The 14,362-nt window shown below is 37.1% G+C and overlaps 9 protein-coding genes across 9 annotated transcripts; 7 read left to right on the forward strand and 2 right to left on the reverse strand.

Moving 5' to 3' along the window:
- Positions 1-30: 30 nt before the first annotated feature.
- OCT59_006279 (uncharacterized protein) lies at positions 31-402 on the forward strand (the record flags this gene model as incomplete). Its single annotated transcript, XM_066141166.1, has 1 exon — positions 31-402. The coding sequence occupies one exon, from the start codon at positions 31-33 to the stop codon at positions 400-402; it is 372 nt and encodes a 123-aa protein (XP_065997984.1).
- Positions 403-423: 21 nt separating this feature from the next.
- OCT59_006280 (uncharacterized protein) lies at positions 424-1,896 on the forward strand (the record flags this gene model as incomplete). The annotated part of the gene is made up of 2 exons (XM_066141167.1): positions 424-785; positions 966-1,896. The coding sequence occupies 2 exons, from the start codon at positions 424-426 to the stop codon at positions 1,894-1,896; spliced, it is 1,293 nt and encodes a 430-aa protein (XP_065997985.1).
- A 77-nt stretch (positions 1,897-1,973) lies between these two features.
- Positions 1,974-2,558, reverse strand: OCT59_006281 (uncharacterized protein; the record flags this gene model as incomplete). The annotated part of the gene is made up of 2 exons (XM_025328896.2): positions 1,974-2,076; positions 2,158-2,558. The coding sequence occupies 2 exons, from the start codon at positions 2,556-2,558 to the stop codon at positions 1,974-1,976; spliced, it is 504 nt and encodes a 167-aa protein (XP_025164702.2).
- Positions 2,559-2,804: 246 nt separating this feature from the next.
- OCT59_006282 (uncharacterized protein) lies at positions 2,805-3,784 on the forward strand. The gene is made up of 3 exons (XM_066141168.1): positions 2,805-2,975; positions 3,069-3,159; positions 3,227-3,784. The coding sequence occupies exon 3, from the start codon at positions 3,236-3,238 to the stop codon at positions 3,659-3,661; it is 426 nt and encodes a 141-aa protein (XP_065997986.1). The 5' UTR covers positions 2,805-2,975; positions 3,069-3,159; positions 3,227-3,235; the 3' UTR covers positions 3,662-3,784.
- A 306-nt stretch (positions 3,785-4,090) lies between these two features.
- On the forward strand, positions 4,091-6,433 carry OCT59_006283 (Coronin-like protein crn1). Its single transcript, XM_066141169.1, has 2 exons — positions 4,091-4,461; positions 4,544-6,433. Exon 2 carries the CDS (start codon positions 4,645-4,647, stop codon positions 5,563-5,565), a length of 921 nt encoding a protein of 306 aa, XP_065997987.1. The 5' UTR covers positions 4,091-4,461; positions 4,544-4,644; the 3' UTR covers positions 5,566-6,433.
- Positions 6,381-9,072, reverse strand: OCT59_006284 (uncharacterized protein). The gene is made up of 5 exons (XM_025328895.2): positions 8,926-9,072; positions 8,417-8,775; positions 8,296-8,325; positions 7,362-8,218; positions 6,381-7,286 (listed from the first exon to the last, which is right to left on the reverse strand). The coding sequence occupies exons 1-5, from the start codon at positions 8,976-8,978 to the stop codon at positions 6,474-6,476; spliced, it is 2,112 nt and encodes a 703-aa protein (XP_025164699.2). The 5' UTR covers positions 8,979-9,072; the 3' UTR covers positions 6,381-6,473.
- A 1,183-nt stretch (positions 9,073-10,255) lies between these two features.
- OCT59_006285 (uncharacterized protein) lies at positions 10,256-11,266 on the forward strand (the record flags this gene model as incomplete). Its single annotated transcript, XM_066141170.1, has 1 exon — positions 10,256-11,266. The coding sequence occupies one exon, from the start codon at positions 10,256-10,258 to the stop codon at positions 11,264-11,266; it is 1,011 nt and encodes a 336-aa protein (XP_065997988.1).
- Positions 11,267-11,499: 233 nt separating this feature from the next.
- Positions 11,500-12,397, forward strand: OCT59_006286 (uncharacterized protein; the record flags this gene model as incomplete). Its single annotated transcript, XM_025323032.2, has 2 exons — positions 11,500-12,087; positions 12,182-12,397. The coding sequence occupies 2 exons, from the start codon at positions 11,500-11,502 to the stop codon at positions 12,395-12,397; spliced, it is 804 nt and encodes a 267-aa protein (XP_025164696.2).
- Positions 12,398-12,957: 560 nt separating this feature from the next.
- OCT59_006287 (uncharacterized protein) lies at positions 12,958-13,743 on the forward strand (the record flags this gene model as incomplete). The annotated part of the gene is made up of 2 exons (XM_025323030.2): positions 12,958-13,155; positions 13,222-13,743. 2 exons carry the CDS (start codon positions 12,958-12,960, stop codon positions 13,741-13,743), a joined length of 720 nt encoding a protein of 239 aa, XP_025164694.2.
- Between the last annotated feature and the right edge of the window lie 619 nt (positions 13,744-14,362).

Raw genomic sequence — 14,362 nt, forward strand, 5'->3', positions numbered from 1 at the left:
GATATTAAGTTTAATATATAAATAATCAAAATGGAAAGTGACCAACCGGTTGGAGGCGTTCAAAAAAACAAGGCATTCAGGGTAAAGCATCTGACGGCCTTAACCAATATTCCGTCCAAGTCTACTTCACCTGAGACTAGTTCGTCTGAATTAAACTCATCCGAGTCTGGCTCATCATCCGAGACTAGTTCATCCGAATCTAGTTCGTCATCTGGTAGTTCGTCTGAATCTAGTTCCTCATCTGAGACTAGCTCATCCGAATCTGGTTCATCTGATTCTGATATTGATGAAATAGTAAAGATGATTAAGCATCAAAGGATTCGGAAACAGATCAGGAAGCGCCAAAGGGGAGTTTTAGAAGAAGAATGCATATCATCCATTCGGAAGATTTTTTCTGATTGAAAGATATTCTAACCATATAAAATGCATACAGTTAATTTACTAGAACAACTTCTGCCTGAACTATTACCATTCATTCTAAAGTATCTTCCAGAATGTGACCTAGAAAATTCTCGCAGTATAAATAATATATGGGAAAGAGAGGCGAATCTTGAATGGCGTAAAAGAATGGAATTTTTATTTGGGAGAATAGTTCAAGGCAATTATACAGTAAAGGAATATTATTCGAAACTGAAAGAGTGTAATTTAAGCAAAGACTATCCAGAATGGCTTCTTAAAAATCTATTCCTCAAAGGATTATCACCTGAGAATGCATTTAAAGTTCTTTTGAATGGGTTACAAGCACTTGCGTTAGATGACATAGTGGAAAGGCTTAGTCCGGAGCAGTGATCTACCAGCGAACTAGGCTCGGCCAATTTATTTTTTCGATTAAAGATAAAGCATATATTAATTATGGCGCAATCAACTATTTTTATTATACCAGAAGTACTAGAACATATTTTACATTTCTTATTGATAGATAAATCTCTATACCCTGCTCTATTTGTTAGCCGGCTTTGATACAGATGTGGTGCCCCTATCCTATGGAGGCATATTGAGCTAAAGGGAAAAGACTTATATCCTGGGCAATCTCTTCCAAATGATTATAAAAATTACTGTGCAAAGGAACACCCTCGATTAAATAAATTCATAAGGATAGAACGTGCAAAGGATCTTTCTCGATTGAAAAAATTCATAAAGTTAGTACGTAGGAAGCAAACGCCAGTTTATTGCTCAAATGTAACTCATTTTGAAATATCATACTACCATTCACTTTCAGATAAAAAAATCATAAGCATTGTACATTCATGCCCAAATATAACCCACTTGAGTTTCATAAATAGTATAGCATTTAGTAATAGAGCATTAGAACTGATAGCGAGTTCATACCCGAATCTGAAGTATCTCAATCTATGCATTGATCGGCCAGGTGGCTTTAGGAGCTTTCATACTCGAGAAGTAGATGGTAGTGGTCTATGGAGAATCGCGAAGTCATGCCATAGATTAGAATATCTAAATATCTCTAATCGTAGAGAATATTCTGAAACATCAATTTGTAATGTTATTCATTCTTGCCCAAGGCTCCAGCAATTCGACCTTAGCTTTTGTCAAATTACCGATATAACTATCAAAGAAATTGCTGGTTCATGTCTTAATTTAAAGTACCTCAATTTGGAAGGGTGTAATAATATTAGCAAAGAAGCCGTAGATCAGCTCGTTTCACTTAATCCAAATATCCATGTTGAGAATTTTGTGCCGATTCGGGTACCTTCCCTAGATGTGATCCGTGAACTCGTAAGGAGTCTGGGGATACCACATGATGCACCAAGAGATGTTGTATCCTTAGATAATTCTATCATCGACGGGTTATCAAGGAGATTGAGTGAACGCTGTATTCTGGCTAGACCATCGCCCCGGAATGGTGGTCGGTTATTATATCAACCCAGAGCCCTCTAGGACCAGATCATGTGAAGCATTTCAGATCGGAAGATTTCTTGTACGTGTATTCCTATATGGTAAAAAATACGGATTATCTATCTTATTCTAGACATAGGCATTGGTCTGTACCAGCCAAATTTTTTATGAAAATTTCGTGCAATTGTTGAGGAGTGACCTTCGGGAATAACGGTAGCCCCTCTTCAGTAAAATAAAACATTTTACCCCTTATATATATATATATATATATATATATATATATATATCTTGGAACGTCTAAACTTTTGAATATATGCTCTCACATCTTTCTCAGCATCTTCTTTTATCGTTTCTTCGTTAGTATAACCGACAATACCAAGATAAGCTTGAATCATGCTTATATCCTCTTCCAGATATAAAAGCAAATGGTATTTTTCTCTAAGTGATAATTCCCCCAATGATCTGTCGATAAGATCTTCTCTATATTGATGTAATGTAATAAGGGTTGGGTGGCCACCAGTCTCAAGAACCTTCTCTATCAATATAATTTTCTCCACTAAATCAAACAATAGTTTACTTGTATAATCAAGTGTATAATCAAGTGTTTCCGCTTTCTTGCTTTGATTCAATGCTGTTTGGTTTGCATTGTCATTAATATCAAGTTTTCTTTCGGCTAGGCGCTCCTGAATAGCTAATACATCCATCTTCTTATACAAAAGCACTTCATATAGCTGATTTTCAAGTATTTCGCTTTGAACAAATTCATTATTAGTATTGCCTGTCATGATTGTGTTTATCTCTGGTTAGCATATATTCAATTTTGAGTCCGGAATACTGCACATCAGCCCACGTATTGTGCAACAGCTGATCACATAATAGGTCAGTGCGACATTTTCCGCATATTAATTTCGCATATATATTCGCTAACCAGTACCTTTATTTTTTCCCCCAAACAAATGTGAGAAAATGTGAAAGAGCGTCTAGTTGCAACACAGGACCTACCGTAAAAGTAAGTAGTGATATTAGAAGCATATGTTATGAAAGGCTGGGAACTTTCCAATTTTCGAGATCGCCAGGCGTAAGACCAAGTATGTCTTTCCGGTAGATCTACATGTGAAAAGGTATGAGGATTCCGTTTACGTGTACTTTCAAAGAAGTCTTGGCATCAGACGACAATACTAACTACGCCTCATACCTCCTTAACTTTTTCTCAGCAAGATATAGGGGTATGTGGAAGTTCAGCCAACTTTCCCGCAAAAATATTCCTGTAAAATAGTTTCACTAGCATAGCTAACGCAAAATAAAGTATGTATATGCCAGAAGTTATGTATGTATGGAAATGAGTTTTTCTCACCATGGGTCTTGTATTTAGGAAAGCAAGATGACTTCCACTACTAGTAATATTTGTCTCATCTGTTTTGTACGTGGTGAGACTGAGAAAGATATTTTCCCTGTAGTAATTGATAATAATTCAACCGTTAAAAATCTGGGAGTCGAAATCAGAAAGGTCCGGCAAGACTTAAGTCAAAAAAACTTCGATCTATATGTAAGAAAATTCAAACAACCCAATCATGCTTTGGTCAATACTGTGAATACTACCGAAAAAAGACAAGGGGAATTGATGGAGCCTCCCAATAAGTTTACTTATTATTTTTCCATGGAAGATATAAAAGGACTTAAAAACAACCCTCCTTATCTTCAATATGATGGTGAAATAGGTCCTATTCATGTTATCGTATACCTCCAGGAAGTGTTGGAAAAAGATCCCGACTCTAGCAAATCAGAAAGTGAACTTCCGAGAACGTAGTTATATTTTTATTCACATCATGTAGCGATATAGTCGCAATTTTATGTATTATAGGCCGGGTTGGTCCCTCTGGGACCGTTCCGGCAACGTTTTATTTCATAAATAAAGTATTATTTTACCAGTAAATGAGAAATGGGTCACGTGTAATGAAATATCGGTCTAACATTTTTATATAAAAAACGTCAGGTGATAAGTGAGAAGAGTCTTCACGGTTAGGGAGGCGCAGTGATTAGGCGTTCGTTGCACCATGCAATTGCTGATCATACGGCAGGCTTGTGAAACAGAATAATTTCTCACATATAGTACTCACTCAGTATTTTTTTCGCAAATAAAATTCTTTTTACTCTTGTCCTCACATACCGCACTTTGAGCCAATAACATTTCGCAAAAAATACTATATAAGCCGAAAAACATGTCTATCACTCTACTATGCCTCATTAAAGGAAATACTCTAGCGAACGCTTTTCCTGTCGATATAGATAAGGACCAGCTTGTTGGCCACCTCAAAAAAGTTATTAAGGCAGAGCAACCGCAAACTTTCGCTAATGTTGACGCCAAAGACCTGAAACTATGGAGGGTGCCAATCTCTGACGATCACGACGATCAGTTGCGGAATCTTTCACTTGAGGATAGTGACGAGCTGTTGGCAATAAGAAAAATTTCGAAATACTTTCCAGACTCACCTCCCGAAGAATGTATTCATGTCTTAGTCGAGCCACCAGAGTCCACCGCCACTTCAGAGGTGTTGAAATTAAGAGAGGAAGTCGCCTCGTTGCAGGCATTACTCAACAAGTCCGTTGGTATGTATTTTTCCTTACCCAATGTAAATGAAATTTCCGAGACGGCCCGAAAAAGTTTTACTAACCGGCTGTTGCATCACAGCCTTCGACGTTGTTGTTAGTCCTAAACGAACGAAGGGTTTCAAGTGGACCGTGAACATCGAACAAGCGACCCTCGATGGCCTCAAAGAACATATACGTAAAATGGAGAAACCACCGGCACTCGAAAATGATGGTGCGGTGCTAAACATAGTAAATGAAAGCGGAAAATACTCTCCTCTAAATGATCAAGACCTTCGTGAAATGCTCCAGCTGTTCGTGTCAAATAAAAATCTCAAGTTTACCGTATTCATTGAGACTCCCTCGAAAGCTTTTTCGGATTGGACTTTCAGTTCAGTTTGCCAGCTTTACGGTCTTAATGGTGAAACAGAGGATCCGACAATGACGGTGTTCCCAAATTTTTCGTGCGGTAACGTTAAGCCATCTCAGGAATCGCTGGAAGGACTTATGGCAGAATTAAAATCCCGCCTCGACAACACTCCCATCAGTTTACTTTCAGTCGAAGCCACGAAATCATTATACGTCTATTCTTACCTGCTTGCTGGAGCGAATAATTTCAAGGGGAAGTTTGAGATCCGCCCTCAAAAAGTTATTTCTGGACCGAATGGACATGGACCTCTCGATTTCGCAATTGACTTATGTCAGACAGCAAAAACGGTTGGGGTCACGGAGGTAAAAAAAGATGATTTTGTGAAAGGTGTTGCTCAATGCGCAGTCCAGCTCGAATCATCCTTATCATATCGTAAGCGCAAAGCCGATGAAATGGAGGAACGGACGTTCGGAAGAGTTTTTGGGATAGTTACTGATGCCGAAAAATTTTATTTCATGGAATGTTCGATGGATGATCAAGATAGGCCAAGCTTCAAACTATCAAAACCAGTGACCGTTGTGTACGAAGATAATGATTTGCAAACTAAGGTGGAAAAGGTCCTCGAACATATTGTATGGTTGTTGGAGGAGGCACAGAAGCCTGACTCAGCTCTTGATGTAAAGGAGAGGGAAATAAAAAGAGTAAGGTCAGGCGAGTTACCAAAGGTAACCGATCTTGAGGGGAAAACGAATTAGAATTTAGGAATAGACATTTCGTCATGTATCATGGACTACGTCCCGATCTATGTATTTATTTTGCATGTATTAATAAAAATTTTTCTTGGCAAATTTCAGCGACGGCCCGTCGCCCAAAAACATGTGATATATTTTTTATTTGGAGTTATCCATGCTGTTCTAATGTCATGATCGAGCTACTGTCCAAAAAGATGAAGCTTTGCATGGTCGCCGTTCACTATCTCGCAAACATAAAGCAAACATGGGTACAATATGGATAATATATGGGGTAATTACAGATGCGGGAAAATGTAGAGGGAAATGAAAGGGTAAAGTCATAGAATAATCTCGCAGAGAAATAGATAGGCGGATAGAAACCAACATAGTAATTTCATATATCATGGCAGAGACCCGAATTTATTCCTTGCGTGTATCAAGTAAAAAATTTTTAGTACAACAGTCTTTTCATAACCACCGCGTAATACTCACGTGATTTTTGATCGTGAAGATTCTTCACGGTTGCACCTATGATGTGATAATGTGACATAATGAATGCATACCAAATATAAGTTGTATGCTAATGGAACTCGATAAATGTCAGTTATCCACGTTTGATTTCTCGATAAAAAACATCATCACGATGCTAATCAATTTTTCGGCTTTATAATATGCACGGTACAGAGTCAAAGCAGATATATTAATATTAACATGTTTGATCGTCATCGTCGCAATTTTGTAACATCTGATTTTTGTCACAACAAAAATAAGCGAAAATGGCAAGGATTAATTACGAAATAAATCTAAAATATTTTACAAATAATCAAGCTTCGCCATATTTATCACAAAAAGAATAAGATTTGCAACGTAATAAACTTTATTTTGCTACTTTAGTCAATACAATTTTCAGTAAAATAACATGAATGAATAGTTTAATCAGTTTCCATTGGATCATCTAAAAAGTCCGAGATATTATATCCAAGCAAATTTTCTTCTTCGCCTAACAATCGAACAGGTTCTTCAGTTCCACTAGGATATATAAGCTGAACAGATTCAAAGTTCTCGGCACAGAGAACATATATATCATATTTTTTACGATCTTTTATATCCGGAGCTTCCATTCCACTACTACGAATATCAATGACTGCCCACTTATTTGCATGTTTGAGAATGGGAATATAAATACCACCTTTTTCAAACCTTTTCTGATGTTCTTCCAATTTATTTCCGTCCCTTAACAGTTCAATTGCCCATTTATTCTTATTATTTACATAAAAGTCGATATAACCATTTGACCCAAAGCATGATCCAGCATCTACAGAAACACAAGTGTCATTGGATAAAACCTGCATTGAGGCACGGTAGAATTCCATCTGCCATACACGTTCAAGTAGACGGCCATCTGTGCCTCTACCTTTACTTTTTCGCAATATTTTTGGATTCATTTTTGCGAGTACTAATTTTATAAATTCATTAAACGTACTAGGAGGTGATTTAGGTCGGCTTATTGAACCAAAACGGTTTTGAAGGTAGGTTATTCGGAGTAATGGTGCTGGAAAATCAAGTAATGCAATGTGTGATTTGCTTGAACTTGTATCAACAAGTGCATTTGTCTTAAGAAGTCGGCCATTATTTGGAATTTTCTCTGTTTCATAATCTAGACCTCCTTTTTTAAAGAGCACAGAATCAACAATTTGCCTTTCCTCATCTGAAAGATCAGTAACTGGGTAAAATGCACGAATAGTCTGGAAAGGTATACCGTACACCATATACAAATTAGTAAACATACTAGTTATTATAACAAAAATACATCACATTACCTTGAAAATATCATTAAAGTCTTGAGATTTTAAATAAGAAAAAATTGCATCAAATGATAGAGAATTACTTCTCTTTTTGGTAAATCTTTCTCCAATATGATCCATAGTATAAGCAATTAAGCCCGGATGATAGGCTGTTATTTCAGACAAATAGCTAAAAAGACATGGAATGTCATCTTTTACCAGCTCTTCTTTAAGATACGTTCCACAGAATCGGTCAAAATAGTCTTTAAATTCATCTTCAGTATAACAAATGTCTTTATATCCCCATTTGTTCTTTGCAGTAAGATTATTAACTGGTGATATATCCATGGCTGAACGATTTCCACGAGTGGCATAAGCACCATAATGTCCGTAAGAAGCCAGTGCTACAATAAAAAGCTGTAGATTTTGCATTATACGTTTAAATGAATTCCAAAACACACTTCCATCATGATGAGGTTCTCCATCTGATTGTCTATATATTTTTTGAACTTCATCGACAATCAAATATGTTTTTTTATGACCACATTGATCAAGAAAATCATCCCAATTTATCCCTAAAAGTTTTTCAAATCCTTCCGAAAATGTCCACGAAGTAGTCATTTTTTCAATCCATATCAACGAAATACGAAAAACACGAGCTGATCCATTTTGCACTTCATCTAATTGGAGCAACTTAGCTTCAAGTAGCTGTCCAAGTGATGTTTTTCCGGTCATGGGCGGTGATCGAATTAAAATGATGCGTTCTTTAAGCAGACTTTTAAGCAGTTTGTTGATAGTTGGTTCTCTCCGACATATAGAAGCACTAGTAAGATTAACGCCTTCATAGAAAAAACCATTTTCTAGTCCTAGGTATTTTGTCCCTCCGAGACCTCCTATTCAATGCAAAATAGGAAAATAATATGAATCAAATGTACATTAGCGCAAAAATTAAAAGACAATAGCTTTATACCTAGCCTTGATATTCCCTTTTTAGGTGCGTCTGTTGTGTTGAAAGCGAATACGAAATAAAATAAGTTAGTTATCATTACAAAATTTCTTGTTCGAGAGGTAAACCATTGGGAGACACTTACCAGTGGTGGCGGGCGGTGGGGGTTGCACCATAATATGAATGTGTTCTTCTGGAGGAGGGCATTTGAATATTGAATCAATAAGCCAGGTTTCGTCTAACCGCTCACCACCGAAATCTTCTTTAACGTCAAGATCTTCATGATGATTCTCCAGAAGTTTATCATACTCGTTGTTATTTTTGGTGGAGATCTGAACCTTCCATAACTTAAATCTTTTTTCGTTTTTGATTCCAACGCTTTCAAAGTATTCCTTATCCTCCTCCCAAATAGCCTTCTTTAATTGTGTAAAGTCTTTGTATTGACCGATTTCAAAGTTGAAAACAATACCACTACCTAAGATGAAACAACCAACCATAATGTATCTGTTTTACGAAAGTAAATGAGAAATAATTAGGAGACATTTTTGGAGGTTTAAGGCGCATTATATACATAAAAAAAGCGTTTGTAATTTTGAGTCACAGCACGTTCATAGTAGCTCACGATTAATCATACGCATCAATCAATAAAAGCACCTTTTTACATGGTGACTATTCACCAGATCATGTTTAATCAAACTATTTGACATTTTATTACGTAATCGGTAGTGAGATACGACAATAAATTACTCTTATTTGACGGGCCCTCGCTGTTCGATCGACATTTTCGTGTGAATTGTAAAACGAAAAATTATTTCATCAGGACAAACAATCCGGATATTTATATAAAATTTTCGTCGATCTGACTAATGTGGCTTTGTGTGTGTAACAGGAAATAAAGCACAGTACACTGACGAACACAACTTTTTTTCTTACTCAAGCCGTAATATTATTTTCTCCGAGCCTGAACTCGTAGAAACCGCAGTTCGAAAGAAGCGTTGACGAAGAATTACTGAAGTTCTGGACGAGACTACGAGACTTACACAATTAAGGTATGGATATTTCGATTGTGGCTGTGAATTTGCAATGAAGCGACTTCAAACTAATATCTATTTTTTGTTCAGAAATTTCGAGGACCTTATTAGGCGGAGAACATACTTTTGGTGAGTTTTACTAAGGCCAATATTGTTAATTATTTCTGGCTCTTCTATGCATAAACTGACGACCATTTTTGTTTTGTCCAGAATATCGATGATTGAGGCAAATGAAACCGGAATGTTGGGATAATGTATTAGTATAGGCTGTAAAGACAAACGAAAAACTGGTATAGCAGGCATTAGTATAGAAACATTTCACTTTGTAAAACGAAATTACAACATGTATCACGGGCAAAGTCCCGATCCCTTGTATTTATTTCAGCATGTATTAATAAAAAAATCTTGGCAAATTTCAGCGACGGCCCGTCGCCCAAAACATATGATATATATTTTTTTATTTTGAATAGTTATATACAATGTATTAGTTATTATTGATCATGTCGGTTAACGAAGCTAACCCATCTGAGCTTGAACTATCGAAACAGCGTATCGCTGAACTTGAGGCTGAGAACGTAAATCTTAGAAGAAAGCTCTCAGTGTCTGATGCTGAAATAGCTGAACTTAAGCGCAGTAATAACGAATTTCTAAGAGCGAATAAGGAATATAACGAGAGGCGTGATGCTGAAAATGCCAAACTCAAGGCCAGAATCGAGGAGCTGGAATCTGAGAATATTGAAGTTAGAGATAGACTCACGAAAGTGGAACAGAAGCAGTCGCAAAATGATAATACTCCTAATAACATCTTATCTAACTTCAATTCGGGTGCGGTCCATCATGAAAAACCGTTAGAGGAGAAAGAGATGGATAATTTCTTGCTTGAGGCTCATAAGAAAATCGTTAGTAGTGAAATAAAGCAACGCAATAAGGAAAAGAAGCTTCATACTGAAAGCATGGCATCTTCGGGACAAGAGGTTGCGAAGCAATCAGGCCAAAATAGTCATAAGAAAAAGGGCACTGAGAAAATTGTTCAGGTGATAACTGATGGTATGATGGCAGAGCCATCCATTCAGGATAATATAAAGCATCAAGAGTCGAATTCCTCCAATTCAAAAGCATTGCATATGACTGAAATTTCAGCGACGGCCCGTCGCCCAAATTGTTCTTCATCTCTGCTCGATTTAGCGAAGCTATTTGATAAAGCAACAGATGCCGAATATCGCACTAAAAAAGCCAACGAGGAAGAAATCTTATGCTGGGTTAACTTTGGGAAAGAATTCATGGTTCACTTTAGTGAACTCGTGGAAAATAGCAATGGAAAAATCGGAGAGAAAAAAGCAAAAGGTATAATTTATGATGAGATGTTAGAACACCTTGCCAACATTCGTGAGAAGAGATCAAAAGAAATGGGTATACAGCTTCCGAAAATCTCCCGTAGTTCTCTAACTAGAAGGACTCAAAGGTCTATGAAGCTTGTTAGAATATTCGAGAAAATAGGTATGGATAAAATTAAGTATCTTAGTGAATATAGTCCCAATTCCATTTCAGAGTTGGCTAACGATCAAATTCAAGAGATCATAGAGGCCCAGAAGGAGCGGGATAATTCTGCAAAGCAGGACGAGAACTCGGCTAGGGTAGAGAAAGAGGAGGTGAACGAAGTTAAGGAGTCTCCTAGGGTCCAGTCAGACGATGAAAACGTTCCTACTGGTTCTGATGAGGAAGTCGATCATGATTCCGTACCCCATCCAGTGGAAGAAACGAATTATGATAGTGACTGTAGTCACGACAATGATTCTGAAGAAGAGATGTTGGACGATTCAGATGATGATGGATATGATAGATATGGTGGATACGATGAATGGGGTAATCGTGATAGAGGCTATTACTCTCCTAGTACTGGAATACGTGTAAGGAAAACTTCTTCCCCAATGTGGAGTCCTGTTATCTCTCCGGTAACTGCCTAGTAGAATTATTGGATGAATTGCATACTCGTTTAGACTGAATTATCATATCTTTTTTTTCGAATCCCAATAGTATCGGTAAAAGCATAGACGAAAATCTCGTCATGTGAGTGGCTTGGACCGATCACCTGAAATGCACAGTAAACGTGATCTATACTTCTCCGCAGTAATTATGCCAAATGTTCTGTATTTTTTCTTCTTCGAGATTTTGAATTCACTCTTCTAAAGTCGGGAAAATGGTTCGTAAAAAGAATAAGAGACATAATCAATCCACATCATCTGCAACTTCATCATCAGCCAATGAGACCCAGTCCAAAAATATGATAGTATCGGATACGGAATTGCGAGAACTTGTACGTCAAGGTCTAGTAGTTGATGAAGTTCACGAAGTATTATCATATGATCGAAAAAATATGCCTTGGGTTGATAACTTTATTAATCTTTCGATTAAGCTCGAAAACCAATGCAATGATCCAAGAGAAAAAGCATATCACTGTTTAATGAGGGAGGTCTTTAATATGAAGGTTTTTCATGAAGCATCCATTCAAGCTGGTCACATTTCTAAGGCAGAATATCTTGGAAATAAAATAGACGACCGCATAGTGGATTTCATTATTCAAATAGGGGAGGGTAAAAAAGGGTGGTTAAGCCGTGAGTCAGTTGCGACACTGCACAAAGCGACAATTACAGAAAGAGTGGTAGATTTGCTTAATGATACCAAAAATAAAGGTCCTGAAGCTCGAGGACAAATAATCATTTTCTATAGATATATGTGGTCCTGTACTCCTGTTCTTTCAAAATCACGTGGGTGGCTTAGATATCATGTAAACGTCATCTCCTGTGATTTAACTACACCCTGTTATTTACGCAGTACTCTTATTTTTAATAATGACTGATGCTTTTTTTGTAACAATGAAGCCAGGGCCAAGATCTTATGAAGATATTTTGCAAATCTTTGGGGCAGATCGTGGGTCAGATCATGGTGTCAAATCAATAATTATTCCGGTAGTGATATTCCCTTTTTTTCCGGAAAGTTCTGGCATAATTTCTTATTTTTTTGCTCGAGAGTTTTGGAATTATTTCCATTTGTGGATTGATTTTCTTTTTGGCAGTTTTATGATTTACAAGGGGTAGGTGATACCAGATTGCTACGCAACCCAACCTTACTTTATTAGTATATTTTTGACAACTGAAAGCCGTAATTCATAAGATTTTGACTTAACATAATTGTGAATCTAGATCTCCGGACAAACGGTACATTTTTATTTAACATATTGGGATTAGTACAATGATGAAATAAGGGGTCCAGGTACGTAATTACTTGTGAATAGATATTATTGGTTTGAAGTCTGGATGAAGTCTGGATGAAGTCTGGATGAACTCTGGTTGAGATTGCGCTTCGAAAAGATAACTCTCATCAACCACACTTTTTTCTCATATTTATTCGAAGAAGAAAAGGTATTGTGGGGGAACAAGTTGGATATGTTATTTTCCGCAGATTGATATATAAAGGGAGCTATAAATAGTGGAACAAAAACGAAAAATGCAAAGTCTGGTTGAACTCTGGTTGAACTATGGTTGATCTTCAGTTGATCTTCAGTTGTACCAAATGATATTACGTATCAATGCTCTAGACTATATAAACGACCTATTCAACACCCCATCTCAAAAAAAAAAATCTGTTGTTTAAAAAAATGGCTGAATGGACTGATCCACTTATTCGTACCCTTATTGACGAACGTAGAACCAGAAATGATGAGTTCCATGACCTTGGAAGAAATCGGGAAAGATTCTGGGGTACTATCGCAAGTAAGATCAATCAAGAGAATGGGACATCATTCAGCGGTCACCAATGTAAAGAAAAATTCTCGAATCTCGTCCGGGATTATAATGTAAGTTATCACTATATTTGAGAACTTTGTTGTTAGCTCTACTAACTATCCTTCATGTCCGGTTAGACTATGTGTGATTTTATGTCTGGTAAAAGTAAAGCCAGAAGTCGAACAGGTGCACGATATTTTGATGAATTTCGTACTCACTTTTGGGAGAGATCTGAGGATGAATTCGATAGAATCCGCAGAATTAACACTTTTAACCAAAAACGAAGTAGAGGAAGTGGATATATTACGCCCATACCATCAACTAGGGATCTCGAACGTGAATTGAGATCATCTGAAAGACGGTTAAGCCGAAGTTCGTCTATTAGTCGAAGTCAGTCACCACCTATTAGCCGAAGACAATCGCCATCTGTTAGTCGAAGACAGTCCCTTCCCGTTAGAGAAAGACGTTCGGAACTCCTGCCTGTTAGCTCGTTAACCACCAATGATGAAATGGATATTTCCGATACAGAGCAGTTGGTCGGTCAGAGAAGAACTTCCACGCATGAAGAACTGTTCTTATCTCTTCGTCCACCACCTTCTTATGACATTGCCACTGGTAATACCCAAGAGTCGTCAAATGTGGGGGGTAATAGACAGTAACTACATATTTCTTCACCTATTAATCAGTGTATTTTTCTCTACTCATACTTTGAAAAAATATAATAAAGATCTTTGTTTTTAAAGAGTGTTGTGTGTTATGTGTTTCGTGTCGGTGGCTTAGCTACTGCGCAAAATCTGATTGGCTGATCATCTTGTGATTGAGTTGCGGGAAGGTTGCGAGGAAGTGCCGGGAACTGTCTGGAGCCAGGGTGATACAAATATTATGTTATACATCATATCTGGCTAATCCCTGTTAATCCTATGGCCAGAACGCATGTAAATATAAAATCTGACCCTATATAAATCCCGATATGCTTGTAATAGAATAAAAATGAATTTGGGTTTATCCCGCCCCCTTGTCTAAAGACTGCGGGTGAGAAAAAAAAAAGATATCCACCTCGAAGTTCTTGAACGAGAGGGCCAGTAAATCCGTATAAATTTGAATGGTGATATTATCTAGTATAAGTTGCTAAAGAATCACCAGAATTCGTTAAAAACACTATAAATTGATAATTATGTCAGGAAATATTGTTAATAGACCTAGGCCTGGTAAATACATTGATATTATTTTAGACGAGGTTTATAATAAATCTGTGCCTAAACCCATCAATCTTCGTCC

Source organism: Rhizophagus irregularis, chromosome 14 (assembly GCF_026210795.1).
Source record: "Rhizophagus irregularis chromosome 14, complete sequence".
Taxonomy (NCBI): domain Eukaryota; kingdom Fungi; phylum Glomeromycota; class Glomeromycetes; order Glomerales; family Glomeraceae; genus Rhizophagus; species Rhizophagus irregularis.

What these genes read in the sequence shown, in the direction of transcription:
- OCT59_006282 (XM_066141168.1), top strand. Translation starts at nt 3,236, where the DNA reads ATGACTTCCACTACTAGTAATATTTGTCTCATCTGTTTTGTACGTGGT.
- OCT59_006283 (XM_066141169.1), top strand. Translation starts at nt 4,645, where the DNA reads ATGGAGAAACCACCGGCACTCGAAAATGATGGTGCGGTGCTAAACATA.
- OCT59_006284 (XM_025328895.2), bottom strand. Translation starts at nt 8,978, where the DNA reads ATGTCAAATAGTTTGATTAAACATGATCTGGTGAATAGTCACCATGTA. An exon ending in AAAGGGAATATCAAGGCTAG is followed by an intron (nt 8,219 to 8,295) that starts GTATAAAGCTAT and finishes TGCATTGAATAG; the next exon opens with GAGGTCTCGGAGGGACAAAA. An exon ending in ACTTTAATGATATTTTCAAG is followed by an intron (nt 7,287 to 7,361) that starts GTAATGTGATGT and finishes ATACCTTTCCAG; the next exon opens with ACTATTCGTGCATTTTACCC.